At 51.6% G+C, this 13,974-nt stretch overlaps 4 protein-coding genes across 4 annotated transcripts; 3 read left to right on the forward strand and 1 right to left on the reverse strand.

The window, feature by feature from the left end:
• The first annotated feature begins 87 nt into the window (after nucleotides 1-87).
• Nucleotides 88-3,461, forward strand: BDV17DRAFT_252297 (Lon protease-like protein, mitochondrial). The gene is made up of 2 exons (XM_073756529.1): nucleotides 88-505; nucleotides 557-3,461. The coding sequence occupies exons 1-2, from the start codon at nucleotides 247-249 to the stop codon at nucleotides 3,241-3,243; spliced, it is 2,946 nt and encodes a 981-aa protein (XP_073620404.1). The 5' UTR covers nucleotides 88-246; the 3' UTR covers nucleotides 3,244-3,461.
• A 2,126-nt stretch (nucleotides 3,462-5,587) lies between these two features.
• BDV17DRAFT_112240 (uncharacterized protein) lies at nucleotides 5,588-9,357 on the forward strand. Its single transcript, XM_073753870.1, has one exon. The coding sequence runs from the start codon at nucleotides 5,785-5,787 to the stop codon at nucleotides 9,310-9,312; it is 3,528 nt and encodes a 1,175-aa protein (XP_073620405.1). The 5' UTR covers nucleotides 5,588-5,784; the 3' UTR covers nucleotides 9,313-9,357.
• An 851-nt stretch (nucleotides 9,358-10,208) lies between these two features.
• Nucleotides 10,209-11,845, reverse strand: BDV17DRAFT_252307 (CobW family GTP-binding protein). The gene is made up of 6 exons (XM_073756530.1): nucleotides 11,674-11,845; nucleotides 11,512-11,595; nucleotides 11,445-11,456; nucleotides 11,296-11,392; nucleotides 10,713-11,238; nucleotides 10,209-10,635 (listed from the first exon to the last, which is right to left on the reverse strand). The coding sequence occupies exons 1-6, from the start codon at nucleotides 11,783-11,785 to the stop codon at nucleotides 10,264-10,266; spliced, it is 1,203 nt and encodes a 400-aa protein (XP_073620406.1). The 5' UTR covers nucleotides 11,786-11,845; the 3' UTR covers nucleotides 10,209-10,263.
• Nucleotides 11,846-11,948: 103 nt separating this feature from the next.
• Nucleotides 11,949-13,807, forward strand: BDV17DRAFT_252309 (Mob1 family protein). The gene is made up of 2 exons (XM_073756531.1): nucleotides 11,949-12,336; nucleotides 12,408-13,807. The coding sequence occupies exons 1-2, from the start codon at nucleotides 12,100-12,102 to the stop codon at nucleotides 13,638-13,640; spliced, it is 1,470 nt and encodes a 489-aa protein (XP_073620407.1). The 5' UTR covers nucleotides 11,949-12,099; the 3' UTR covers nucleotides 13,641-13,807.
• The last annotated feature ends 167 nt before the right edge of the window (nucleotides 13,808-13,974 follow it).

A 13,974-nucleotide genomic window follows, 5' to 3' on the forward strand; every position in this document is an offset into this window, starting at 1 on the left:
CGAAGTTTCCCGACGGAACAATGATGATCCGGGGCTCGAGATGGATCCATGATGGAACTGCTTGCTTCGGTAATCAATCGCCTGAGCTCACCATCGCCTCCTCTTCGTCATTGCCTGGCCTTACCGGAAGCTCCTCCTGTTCTCCTTGGTCTACAGCGACGTTTCTTTTGTTCTGTACAATAATCTGCTCTTGTTTCTTCATCGACCCTCCACCTTACCCCGTTCTTCGCTATATACCTTAGGAGCATGCTCCGCGGCCAGACCCTCCGCTGGAGAGCCGCGCTCCAGACACCGCGTCCTTTCGTCCTCCGGCCTCTATATGCTTCACACGGATACAATGTCGGTGCCCGATCGCTTCTAGAGTCATCGCGCCGCCTCCGGTCGCTTCCGCCTGCCCCTCGCACTTTTTCTTCCAGCACCGTCCGGCGGAAAGAAAAGCCTCCACCTGGAGACGAGAAGGAGGATCCGAACCAGAAAGAGATCAGAGAGAATGAAGATAGCGAAGGTAAAGAGGTCGAGCACGAATCTGGTCGTAAACAGAGCTCATTGAAGCAAGGTGTATCCGGACAGTCCAGAGCTCCGACATCGGGCCTCTCAAGGCGGAAGGACAGAACGACGGATAAAGAACAGCGTGGCGTGGAAGAAGAAGGGAAGAAGGAAGCTGAGAGCAAAGGCAATTCGTCGGACACTCCCTCACCTATTCCTGTGAGTGAAGGCTCGGACTCCAGGCCCAGCGGCTCGAACAATGGCGGCGATGATGGTGGAAAGAAGGGTAAGAAGAGTTCGAATGACAAAGCTCTGCAAAAGCCCTCGGTACCGGATGTCTATCCTCAGGTTATGGCGATTCCAATAGCCAAACGTCCGCTATTCCCCGGTTTCTACAAGGCGATCAACATTCGCGATGCGAATGTCGCTACTGCAATCCAAGACATGATGAAACGTGGACAGCCATATATTGGTGCTTTCCTGTTCAAGGATGAAAATGCAGACGGCGATGTGATCGAGAAGATAGACGATGTCTACGACGTCGGTGTCTTTGCTCAAATCACTGCTGCCTACCCACTGCGCGGCGAGCAAGGCGGAATTACTGCTGTACTCTACCCACACCGACGTATCAAGATCTCTTCTCTACTTCTACCAGGAGATTCTGCCAAGTCTGCCACGCCAGAAGACAAAACTACTGAGAAGCGTGGCGATGTCGTGGCGAGCTTCGAGGAGAATGCTGCGGAGGTTGCATCGAAAGATCATTATGAACCTACCTCTTTCTTAAAGAAATACCCTGTGAGCTTGGTGAACGTTGAGAACCTGACTGAGGAGCCTTTTGATAAGAAGAGCGCCATCATCCGGGCCGTGACAAGTGAGATTGTCAATGTCTGCAAGGACATCGCTGGTCTCAATCCCTTGTTCCGTGATCAAATCTCGGCTTTCTACACGGATCAGTTCCCTGGAAACTTGAGCGACGAGCCTGCCAAGTTGGCGGACTTTGCGGCCGCTGTCTCTGGTGGCGAGTTACATGAGCTTCAAGAAGTTCTTGAGCTTATGAACATCGAGGAGAGATTACCCAAGGGGTTAATTGTTTTGAAAAAAGAATTGATGAATGCCCAGCTTCAATCAAAGATTTCAAAGGACGTGGAGGCCAAGATTCAGAAGCGACAGCGCGAGTACTGGCTGATGGAACAAATGAAGGGTATCAAGCGAGAGCTGGGTATTGAGTCTGACGGCAAGGATAAGCTGGTGGAAAAGTTCAAGGAGAAGGCTGAAAAACTAGCGATGCCTGACATGGTGAAAAAGGTGTTTGACGAGGAAATTAACAAACTTTCTCACCTCGAACCGGCAGCGTCGGAGTTCAACGTTACTCGAAACTACCTCGACTGGTTAACTCAGATTCCGTGGGGCCAGAAGAGCGTGGAGAACTTTGGGATCAATCACGCCACAAATGTCTTGAATGAAGACCACTACGGTCTGAAGGATGTCAAAGACCGTATCCTTGAGTTCATCGCAGTTGGAAAGCTCCGGGGTACCGTTGAAGGAAAAATTCTTTGTCTTGTCGGTCCTCCTGGTGTTGGAAAGACGAGTATTGGAAAGTCCATCGCTCGGGCACTGAATCGGCAGTACTACCGATTCTCTGTAGGTGGTTTGACAGACGTTGCGGAGATCAAAGGGCATCGGAGGACATACGTGGGTGCTCTTCCAGGACGCATTATACAAGCACTCAAGAAATGTCAAACCGAGAACCCCCTTATCTTGATCGACGAAGTGGACAAGATCGGTCGTGGCAATCAGGGTGACCCTTCTTCTGCATTGCTTGAGCTGCTCGACCCCGAGCAGAACTCTTCATTTTTGGATCACTACATGGATGTACCCGTGGATCTTAGCAAAGTCTTGTTTGTTTGCACAGCTAATGTCACCGATACGATACCCCGACCTCTGCTAGACCGCATGGAGGTCATTGAGCTTTCCGGCTATGTTGCGGATGAGAAGATGGCTATTGCTCAACGCTACCTTGCACCCGCTGCTCGAGAATTGACTGGGCTCAAGGATGTTAACATAACCTTGGACGAGGACGCAATCGAGGAGCTGATCAAGTCTTACTGCCGAGAAAGCGGTGTCCGAAACCTGAAGAAGCAGATTGAGAAAGTTTATCGCAAGGCTGCCTTCAATATCGTTTCGGACCTCGGCGAAGATGTACTAGCAGAGGAGAAGGCCCTCACGTCCGAGGGAAAGGCGGCACAGGAGGAATCTCAGAAGGAGACAGAACCGATTGAGCGGTCGAGTGAATCGGAGAAATCGACTGCAGAAACCCCTCGGGTGGCACTCAAGGTACCCGAAAGCGTACAGGTCAGCATCGGCAAGGACAGCTTGACCGACTACGTTGGCCCGCCAATCTTCACGGCTGACCGCTTGTATGACACGTTCCCACCAGGTGTCACGATGGGTTTGGCCTGGACCAGCATGGGAGGTGCGGCTCTCTACGTCGAGTCCATCTTGGAAAATGCATTGACACCCGAATCACGACCCGGACTCGATATCACTGGAAATCTGCAGAATGTGATGAAAGAGTCCACTCAGATTGCCTACTCCTTTGTAAAGTCGGTGATGGCGAAGCAATACCCAGAGAATCGCTTCTTTGAAAAGGCGAAGTTGCACATGCATTGCCCAGAGGGTGCTGTTCCTAAGGATGGTGAGTTGTCTACTCCTTATGAGGTAATCAGGCCATTGAATGAGCTAATCGAACAAAAATAGGTCCATCCGCTGGTATTACAATGGCGACATCCCTTCTTTCGCTGGCATTGAATCACCCCCTGGATCCAACGATCGCGATGACAGGAGAGTTGACCGTGACCGGCAAAGTACTGCGCATCGGAGGCCTGCGTGAGAAGACCGTGGCCGCGCGCCGCGCTGGTGCCAAGCACATTATCTTCCCAGCCGATAACATGTCCGACTGGCTAGAGCTACCTGAGGTGAGTGCTTATCCCCAGAGTACTTTTGAAAAAAGCTCCCTTTGCCTAACCCCCTGTTGCAGAACATCAAAGCTGGAATTGAAGGCCACCCTGTGAGTTGGTACTCCGAGGTGTCCAACATCTTGTTTGCCGATCTCGATAAGGATGCTGCGAACCACGTCTGGCAGAAGCAGCTGGCGGAGGATCCCAAGAAGAAGAAGAAGTCGTCTGATGAGGATGACGACTGAACTTGCGCGCTTCTCGGTCGGCCACGCCGAACCTGACGTTTTCTTGGTACCTAGACTTCTGTTGCTGTTGAGCCCTTGGGATTCTTGGTTTGTACAGGCGTTTGTTGCAAAATGCATGGTCTGGAGTTGCTTCGCTTCGCTTTCATTTTCCCGCTTTGAAAATACCTACCTACTTTAGACTTGCAAGTCACCGACCCTGATCGACATAGACTAGGGTTGCGACACCATGTTTCTTTGGATACTTTTGCTAGAGTTGAAGAAAGAGCTTGACGCTTGACCACTCCGCTCTGAAAATGAGGATTGTATGATGAGGCAGTTGTATGATTTGTTCAATACCTACCGTCACATGCATGTATATATCTATACCTAAGACATGATGAGAAGTATCGAGCAATCACCTAGGTAATAGAGGAGCGGCCAGAAGTACCTCCCTCACGAACCCCAACCCCCAAATAGGTAAAAAGTCGCTCGCACCCGGACATGCATGACGATAAGAACCGAATTCTGCACTAGGGTCCCTTCTCACAAGGTCATCTCACATTAGTGGTATCGCCATGAACAGCAGCGAGCAGGTAGACACTCTCCAGTCCCCGTCGCACGTTTCTAGACCTCACCCACTCGCGAACCTAGAAGTAGATAATTCGCTGCAAGAATCCCAACAAAGCAGACTTAGCCAGCGATGATTAGCGCAAAGAATCAAATGGCGTATAGTCAAGGCTGCGGGGATGGTGGTGATTGGGCGCATTGTTTGCTGGCCAACTAAGAGCGGCAGGTCTGGAGCATCACTTTGAAAGCCACGACGGACAGTGGATGGAACAAGGCAGGCTTCGAGAAGGATTTGGGCTGTGCATTGCAGGTGTGGAGTCCGGATGTAGATATATACGTAGTTGGCGATGCGATGGGGGCTAGTGGTATACTCTGTAGGGGTTGTGGTGGTCTTTTGATCTATGAGTTGGATTTGACTTGGAGATGGAGTTGTCTGGGTACTTGGTACGTAGGTGTGGCTGAGGGGGAGTGGAGAATACTAGAGTATCGCAGCTATCGCTTAGGCAGGTGGACTATAGGAGTATACATTGTCGGGTTCCAGAGTGGCATCAACGATAGTAAAGACATGGCAGTAAGAGTTCAATTGGGGTATCGATGGTATAGGTGACGATAATACTGCTCTATATACTACAGCGACTACTGTACAGGCGAAAATCTATATATCGCTTCGTATATGAAACGGCCGGCCATCAGGCACTGTCAGGCCGCAGTGCGTCCTTTGGAGGAATAGTCGCAGTAAATCATGATTCATAAGGCGAAGCAGGGATAATTTCTTCGAGACTAGAGCTGCGAGGTCTGTTTAATTTTGGAATTCCGATTATCAGAGTATCCCAGATTTTTTTTGCGTCTTGCTGCTGTACCTAAACCTTTCCTATACTGCACAACAACTCTATGCCTGTCTATACTTCTTGTTTCTTAGCAGCTGCGGTCTCTCTTGTTGATAGCTCGTCAGTAACTATAGGAACCATTTCCTCCTTCAGTGAGTCATAACAAGAGAAATAATAATAATCGCGTGGCTATTGCAGGCCGATCCTGGCTAATCACCTTGCGTTCGCAGCAACAGCTTCATTTCTTCTTCCACCCGATTTCTTTTCTTCTTGTTCTTTTTGGAGTCCGCTTTGCTTTCAATATTGTTTCTGTTTTCTGCTTTATTGATCTGCTTCTGTTCTTCTGTTCGTTCTCCCTCCTTCTCTGTTCTATCTGATCATCCCCTACTGCTCTGCTGTTGTGCGACCTGTTACAGCGCTGCACCCTCACCGACTCATCGAGGACCGTCCAGTTCGATGTCTGATTTGACTGCCTCCGGTTCGGGTTGTTGAATTTTTTTACCTGACCTCTTGTAGTGCAATTTCTGTCCAGGTCACTTTTTTTTTTTTTCCTTTTTCTGTTTTCTTGTCTCTCATCCGAGATTTCCCCTCCGAAACCCTGGCAAGCCTCCAAGCCTCCGAGTCCAGCGCGAGAATTTCTTATGGCCGTTGCTCTCCCAGCCCCCTCGAGTCTTGACATCGCCTTCCCCCGTCCGGTCCTCTTCACCTCCTGGGCTGTGCTGGATGGCCATCTCCATTGCAGACAGCTCCTGTAGCTCGCCCAGGTCGTCTCTGGGCTTTTTACTGGACCCGGTCAAGGTCGAGCCTCAGCTGCCGCGTCCGAAGCAGAGCATGTGGCATCGCCTGGGCCTCCGGCGATGGCTTGGCCGCGATGACCGAGATTTTTCCTCTCGCTCGCCTGCGAGTGCGAGCAGCGACTCTTCCCCCGCGTCTCACGATCGCTCCAGGGACACCAATTCTCCACCGCCGCCCAAATCCCACGGTACCGGTAACCTCACGCGCCGGCTGTCCAGGAGAGTCGGCGTCGGCCTCCCCCGATCCACCACCTCCAAGAGACAGCATTCCGAGCGTCGAGACCGTCTCTCCCCCGTCTCCTCAGAGCCCCGACGCGCTGCATCGGCCGACCGTCGAACATTGAGCCTTCAGCGGACAAAGTCCCCACAGTCTGTCGTGGATCCCAGATTATCCGCTCCCGAGATTAACTGGCCGCGCGAACATCCGACGCCAGACCTAGACCCAACAACCCCGAGCCCAACCAAGGTCGATGACTTCCCGGAAGCAAATGAGGAGTATCCCCAGGACTGCGACGCCAGGTCGGAATGGGACCAGTACCCAGAGGTGACGGATACTCCCGAGGGGTACCCTGTTGATTATTTCGACATGGAGTTGGAGCGCCGGTGGATTCTGAACCTGAGCATGCACTTTCGGGACCGCTCAGAGAGGGAAAAATTTTTCGTCACTTATGCAGAAACCGCCAACAGATGGCGCCGCGTTACCATATCCTGCGACTATCGCGACGCTGAACCTGAATCTCTGGAACAAGATTTGAAGGAATTACGGTACCAGCGAGACAAGTGCGCCCGCATCTACGAATCCATCCGCGAGTCGCTTTCCGACATACAATTCTACGATACCGTCACGAACCTAAAACTCGAAACCCGCGACGGCCGCTTGCATGTCCACGTCACCGAAGACGTAAATGAAATTATCCCCTATCCTCCGATTTCGAGTATCGGCCACTTACCGGAAGCCCAACTTATTCCTGAGCGCCGGCTAAACTTCGAAGCACACTTGTCGGGATTTGTGTATAATGTAAGGCTGGGTGATAGGTCGTTTATCAAGAAGGAGATCCCAGGTCCGGATACCGTTGATGAATTCCTATATGAAATCAACGCCCTGCATGCGCTCCAAGGTACTCCGAACGTGATCCAGGTGGAAGGGATTGTGGTGGATGACCGACAGGAGGTTGTAAAAGGGCTTCTCATTAGCTTCGCCGAGAAGGGTGCGTTGGTGGATATTCTGTATGAATACCGTGGGACGATCTCGTGGGAGCGCCGAGAACGTTGGGCTAAGCAGATCGTACACGGTCTGTGCGAGATACACGAGGCCGGCTATGTTCAGGGTGACTTCACCCTGTCGAATATCGTGGTAGATGGTAACGACGATGCGAAGATTATTGACATTAATCGACGAGGTTGTCCGGTAGGGTGGGAGCCCCCGGAGATCGCGGCGAAGATTGAGAGCAACCAGCGAATATCGATGTACATTGGCGTTAAGACAGACCTTTATCAGCTGGGCATGACTTTGTGGGCACTGGCGATGGAGGAGGACGAACCCGAGCGGCAGCGTCGACCCTTCGTGTTGGACGAGAATGTGCCCGTCCCGGATTATTATCGGAGGCTGGTATCCATTTGTTTGAGTCCGATACCTCGACAACGGCTGTCAGCCAAAGAGCTGCTGAGTTTTTTCCCTTTTGAAACTGGGACATTCGATCAACTGCCTAGAAGGCAGCCGCATACGAGCATTGGAGTGGGTCTATTCACCAACGGCGCTTTGCCCTTGTACGACTCCCGTGCTTCTTTTATGTATCCGCGTGGTAGACAAATGGGTAGCTTTGGTCACTGCAGCACACATACCTCACGGCAGCCGCCACTCGACAGCTTCGAGTGCATTCCTTCGCCGGAAACAGATGTGTCGTTTGTGGACAGGGAAGAACCAGGGCGACAAACGGAGCTGTATGACGCGGGCTCACAGCAGAATGGAGCTTGGAAGGGCAGCTCGATGATTTTCGATGACCGAGATTCTGTGAGCAACTCAGTATCAGCGACTATGGACCCGCGATCCCACCAGGACAACAGATATCAGAGAAGCCCACCTATAGAGTTCGTGGAAAGTGAGATCGACCTAGACGCAGGCGTCGACCCTCGTTACCGGACACCCTCAACCGATATCACGACGGTCGACCCCATGCTCAATGACAAACCCTTGCCAAATGAGCTTGCTGGCGTTGGGTCATCGAAGCCTTCGTCTCGGAACAGTTCTATCCATTACCAACCGTCGGAGCCTGTCTCCACACAGGCCCCTGTCGATATATACCCGTTGCATTCAGAGGACTCGGTGGCCGAGAACTTGTCTGGTCAAGGCCCGTCGGAATCGGTGTCGACGCTTCTGCAGTCTGCACTCCCAATCAACCCGGCGGCCGAATTCGAGCAAGGGACATTCACAACAACGGACAATCAGCTGTCTCCTAGCTTGACTTTAGGCAGTGCACAGGAAGACAAGGACCAACAGGGCATTTACCTGAGAGAATCTTCTCTAACGATCAGTCTGGGGCTGAAGCTTTCGGAGGAAGCACTCAACCGATATGAGGTTTCTCAGCCGCCGCCCAATGGCCAGTTAACTTTCGAATGTCCCCAAGGAAGTCTGCAGGGCCTTTCCCTCAGTGACCCTCTTCTACCCATAAACCCAGCAGCGAAGCTACCGAATGTGGAACACCCAGGAGCGGGCGATCAGTCGAATCCGACTACCGAAGCATCCAAGCATTCTCTGCAAGTCATCCAGGAGCAAAACCCTACCCTGAGCGAGTCTCAACTGCCTATCAAGCCAGCAATCGAATCACCAAAGGAATCATGCGCTCTTGAGACGGATCCGGCTCGGACTTCTGATGTACAGTCAACGCAGCATACTGCTCGGGACCAGGAACACGACTGCTCTGTTAGCGGCTCTCAACTACCCACCAACCAAGCAACAACATCTCCTGAGCAGACAGTCAACCACCCGATCGAAAACAAGCCGGCTGTCAGCGTTCAACTTCCACCTCCCCAACATGTGGGCTCGGACCAGGACGAACGCTCCTTCCTCAGCAACTCTGCGCTCCCAATCAACCCGGCAACAAGCTTTCCAGAGAAGCTGGAGAAGACATCCACTCACCCAACTGAGACCAAGTCGGTTGCCAGTGTCCGCTCGACTCCCTGTGTCGAATCAGTCAGCCCGAACCAACACGAAAACCCCTTCCTCGCCGACTCGAAACTACCCATCAACCCAGCCATCATGTCCCCAGAGGCAATCAGTCACGAAACGGAGAACAAACCGGCTCTCAATGTCCAATTCACTTCCGGCGCTGAAAACCTCGTTAGGGACCAGAGCCCCATCCTCAGCAAGTCTCACTTACCCGTTAACCCAGCGACTATTTCCCCGGCGGATCCAAATTCCAATAAAGCGACCAACGACATTTCGAGGATTGAAACCTAAACGACCTTGCACGCCCAACACAACATTCCTAACTCACACCCCCTAAATGACTCACATCTACCCATCAATCCAGCATTTATCGACAAGGCCTTACAACCTATATGAGCTCAACGATGACACTTCAACACTACCGCAACGAAATTGTCTGATCAGGAGTTCCTCAGATAGGAACTTCATTGTGCGCGGGCATTCAAATGTCTTGCGCTGTATACTTATTCTCTTAGCACCTCCTCGCGTTTCAGCACAATGCAGCGAATCATGACGGCGAAACATGGAGTTTCATATCGACTATTTGTTTATCTTTTGGGATCTTTTTATTTTCGTCTTCGTCTTTCTTGCCTACATACTACCCCATAAAATTTGATTTTCGATGCGCTATACGTTTCCCCCCAGCTCATTTTTATTCTTTCTGCATTTGCCTCCGCGTACCTAGCATGGCTCACACAGCATCGGCAGACTCGATTGACTTCTGCCCTGGGGTTCAGTATTGCATTTCTTCTTTGTCTAGCCTGTTTCCTCATTTCCATATGCTAGCTTCTCATGACGATACACGACTGGATGGATGGATTGTTTTGTTCTGCTACTCCGATTATTTGCCTGTTGTTTACCTCGGGTGTTGATTTCATTTATTTCCTTTGTCTCTGTTTGCCCCTGGGTAATGCTGCACACACACCTAAATGTATATTGTTTGGTTTTTTGGACTCGGCATCATAGTACCTGCTCATCTACTATTCTTAGCAGCGACTGTATTAATCAAAAGCATTCTTTTTCTGGTTAACTTGGCCCTGAACTCGTACTTGCTCTACTATGAATCTACAAGGTGTACCAGGGCAATTGGCAGAAAAGGAAACCGTCTCGAACAAGACCGAGAGAATATCATCGTTGACGTATCTACTCCAATGTACTCATGTATGCATCTTCTTCATCAATCCCCCCGAGCCTGGAAGAAGTTCACTCCTCCCTCTTCAAAAACTCCTCAAAACTCCTCTGCCAAACACCTACATCCCCCAACCCCCGCCCAATAAGCACAAGCTTGCACAGCGATTTAGGCTCGTCATCCGAACCCGAACCCGAACCTAACGGGTCGCGAATCTCAAATACCTCCCGAACAGCCTGAATGATCTTGCTCGAGCCGTCCTCCAGCACAAGAATGCCCTTTAGGCGGTGGATGTCGAAATTGGGTTTTCTTTGCGATTGCGGATTGGTATCGGGATTGGGATTGGGAAGCGTCGACTCCCATAGCGCGGAGCGGAGCCACGCGTCTACGAGGGGGATCTTTGAGGGGGAGAGTGGCGGGTGGGTTAGGGCTATTGTTGAGATGGACTTTTGTTTTACTTTTGTTAGTATGCGCTGTGCATCTAAGTGATTGATTGGGTTGTGCGAGACGTGACGTGACGTACCGGGTCAATATGGCTATGCCCCTTCGCACTAAAATCCAAACTATCGAGATGATCGTACGCATGCAAATCAAGGACCACGCCCTCGATTTGAGGCGTGCGACTGTGATCAGTTACGTGGATTTTCGCGGCACTGTTGATAGCCGTGACTCGATCTTGAACAGCCGCGAGTTCGTCTTTCGTGACGAGATCAGTCTTGTTAAGGATGATCACGTCCGCGTGAGAGATTTGCATATGGGCCATTGATAAGATTGGCCCTTTATGATCGTGATCATGGTCATGGTCAGGCTTCTGGTCGTCATCAGGAACAACCTCCTCGGGCGTTGGCTCGTCAAGCAAATGCAGGATGTTCTTGACGTCGACGAGGGTGACGATTCCGTCGAGGTAGATTGAGCTACCTAGGTTGTCGTCTACCCAGAATATGGGGGCGATGTTGCCTGGGTCTGCGAGGCCGGTTGTCTCGAGGAGAATGTAGTCGAACGTGCCGCGGCGTTCCATCAGGGATTCGATGGCCATTACGCCGGAGTCTCTGTCTTTTGTTCAGCATCTCTGGGCTAGTGTAACAGAAGGAAGGGCAATTGGGTACTTGACTGAACAGCAGATGCAGCCGTTTCCGACTTCGAGCCATTCGGTTACCTCCTGGCCGTCTTGGTTGACTGTCATTGGTTTCTCGATGTCCGATGCTGAGGGTCGTGAGTTAGGGCTCGAGGCTGTTTTAGAATATATTTGGCTTACAGTCTCCGAATTCTAAGGGCTGATTAGCATGTTCCATATGCAAAAAGGCTTCTACTGAATCTGGTACCGTTCATAATCACGGCAATCTTCTTGCCATGCTTTTCAGTGAGAATGTAGTTCAGTAAGGTAGTTTTGCCAGCACCGAGGTAGCCTGCAGAGTGGAAGTTAGCCATTTTGTTGTATAGAAGCGGCTTCATATCTCAAGTGATCTACACTATGTTTGTCGTACCCGTCACCAGCGTGATAGGCACGCGTTGTTGCGGCGGCTCCTCTTCTTGGAGCTCTGAGTCTGGAAGCTGGGAGACATCCACTAGATCAGGTGGCGCTCCGTCGTCATCCATTTTGGGTGTTTATGGTAGATATTTTTGTATAAACGATGGCGGTTCTGCAGCAGAAGTATACCATAGAACCTGGGGAAGAGATCGATGACGTTACTAAGAGGGGAAGGAGTCAGGGCTTAGGGCTCATTCGGTCATAGGTCACCTCAGCTATCTCTCACCGCCCGGCAGATCCCGTGAGTTTATCTTTAGCTCCGTCCAGTTAAAGAAGGGCCGGTCGGGCCTACATCTCGTCGTCTGCTTGTCCTCCTTGATCTTTTCCCCTTGTCGTTTGACTCGTCTAAGCCTCGCCATATCACTCCCACAGCTTCCTGACAATGGCCGCTGCGGGAGTCTCCCCGTCAAGCTCTCCGCGACTACCCAGTCCTCCTCCATTCACGGAAGTACAGATCGGCCCCCAGTCGCCCTCCGTGGGTGAGTCCTTTGGCGCAGATGCGGACCTCCAGCTTCTGGGCGTCTCACCAAGCGCAGATGATGGCCCAACGCGGAGAATCAGACCAGGGTCAAAAATAAGTGAAATGGCTGCTGGTCCTCCGTTGATTCCTCTGTCGCAGGTCAGTAAACAGTCGATGCCCAATCACCACGGACACCCTGTCCGGACTGACGCGATCATGTCTTCTGTTAGCTTGACTCCCCATTCCAACTCCAAGAACACCTGAAAGCGCTCTACAACAACTTTACACGGCCCGAAAACTCCGACACCATCATCCCAATTTCACGAGAGGTTGCCCGCCAGCTTGCGGAGCCCCCGGAGGGTGTTGACCGATCGCTATGGCTCTACGAACTTTGCCGTTTCTTGACCATGAAAGTGAACAACCTCATCATTGCGTTCTTCGCTGAGAACCCACCCTGTTCTTCACAGACGTGTCCCGAGATGCGAGCGTCGGAATGGCAATATCTTTGCGCTGTTCATGATCCACCCAAGGCCTGCTGCGCCATTGATTACTGCTGTCACACGCTTGACTGGGCAACCAACATTCTTACCTCGCCGAAACACTTTCCGAGTCGCCTTACGCTGGGTTCGGAGTCTGGGGGTGGTGCTCAAGCGGGTATGAGACATCTCACCAACATCTTCCGGCGGCTGTATCGCATCTTCGCGCACGCTTGGTTCCAGCACCGGGAAGTATTCTGGCAGGTGGAGGGCCACGACGGACTTTATATGTTCTTCAAAACAGTCTGCGATATGTATCATCTTATTCCGGAGGATAACTATACAGTGCCCCCTGAGGCGGAGGGAGACGAGGCCCACCAGCCGCAGCAAGTCCAAGAACAGGGCGACCCGCGTCGGCTGACGATTCTGCGCAAGGAAAATGAGTCGTTCCTACCTCCTTTCGAGCAGGTCGAACCTGCGTCAATCAGTACCGGTGCTACCACTCGACGACACAAGTCTAGCCCTTCGATTGGATCGCGCGTCACAACAATCAGTGAGAGCGCAGAGGACAGCGAAGAACACGCGCAACCAACACCTCCGGAGACAGAGAAAGCCGAACCGCAGCCGTCAGACAAGTCCGCTAGTGCTCCGCCGTTGGTTGAGTCTCCCACTCAGAGCACCGACTCCCAGGTCACTGTTGCCGAAGTCGACCCAGAGGACGAACCCACATCAAGTGAAGCTGTCCCGGCCACAGCAGAACAAGAGGAAACCCAAGCCACCGAGGCTGCTCAAGAGGATTCTGAGGAAGAGAATACTACAACAACCCCAGAAGACTCAGATAACGAGACCAAGCCCGAATCAGAGCCGGAAACCGCAGCTTCCAAGCCTGAGCCTGGGCCTGAGTCTGAGCCGGAAGCGAAGACGGAGAAGACAGAACCAGAACCAGAGTCGAAAGAAAAGGCAGATGAGCCTGCGAAAGAAGAATGATTGTGCTACACCCGCAGTGCGTGATGGTGAGACTTATAATGTGATGCAACGGCGCTCATGCTACGATTGTAATATGCCTTTCTATTCGGTTGTCGATGTTATCGGAAGTTTCAGATCAAGGATCATGTAATATATCTACAGAAATAATGATACCCATACTTATTGTGTCATGTTCTACTAGTAGTAGTAGACCAAATGGACGCCCACCAGGTACCTAGGTACCTTGTAAGGCAATCCATTCTCCGCACCGCCTCTTGCACTCTTTCATCTCATATCTCATGTCAACGCTCTCCTCCTACACTCTCCTGTCTCTCTAGTTGCACTCCTACAATTG

Source organism: Aspergillus undulatus (assembly GCF_047715775.1).
Source record: "Aspergillus undulatus strain CBS 261.88 unplaced genomic scaffold BDV17scaffold_3, whole genome shotgun sequence".
Taxonomy (NCBI): Eukaryota; Fungi; Ascomycota; class Eurotiomycetes; order Eurotiales; family Aspergillaceae; genus Aspergillus; species Aspergillus undulatus.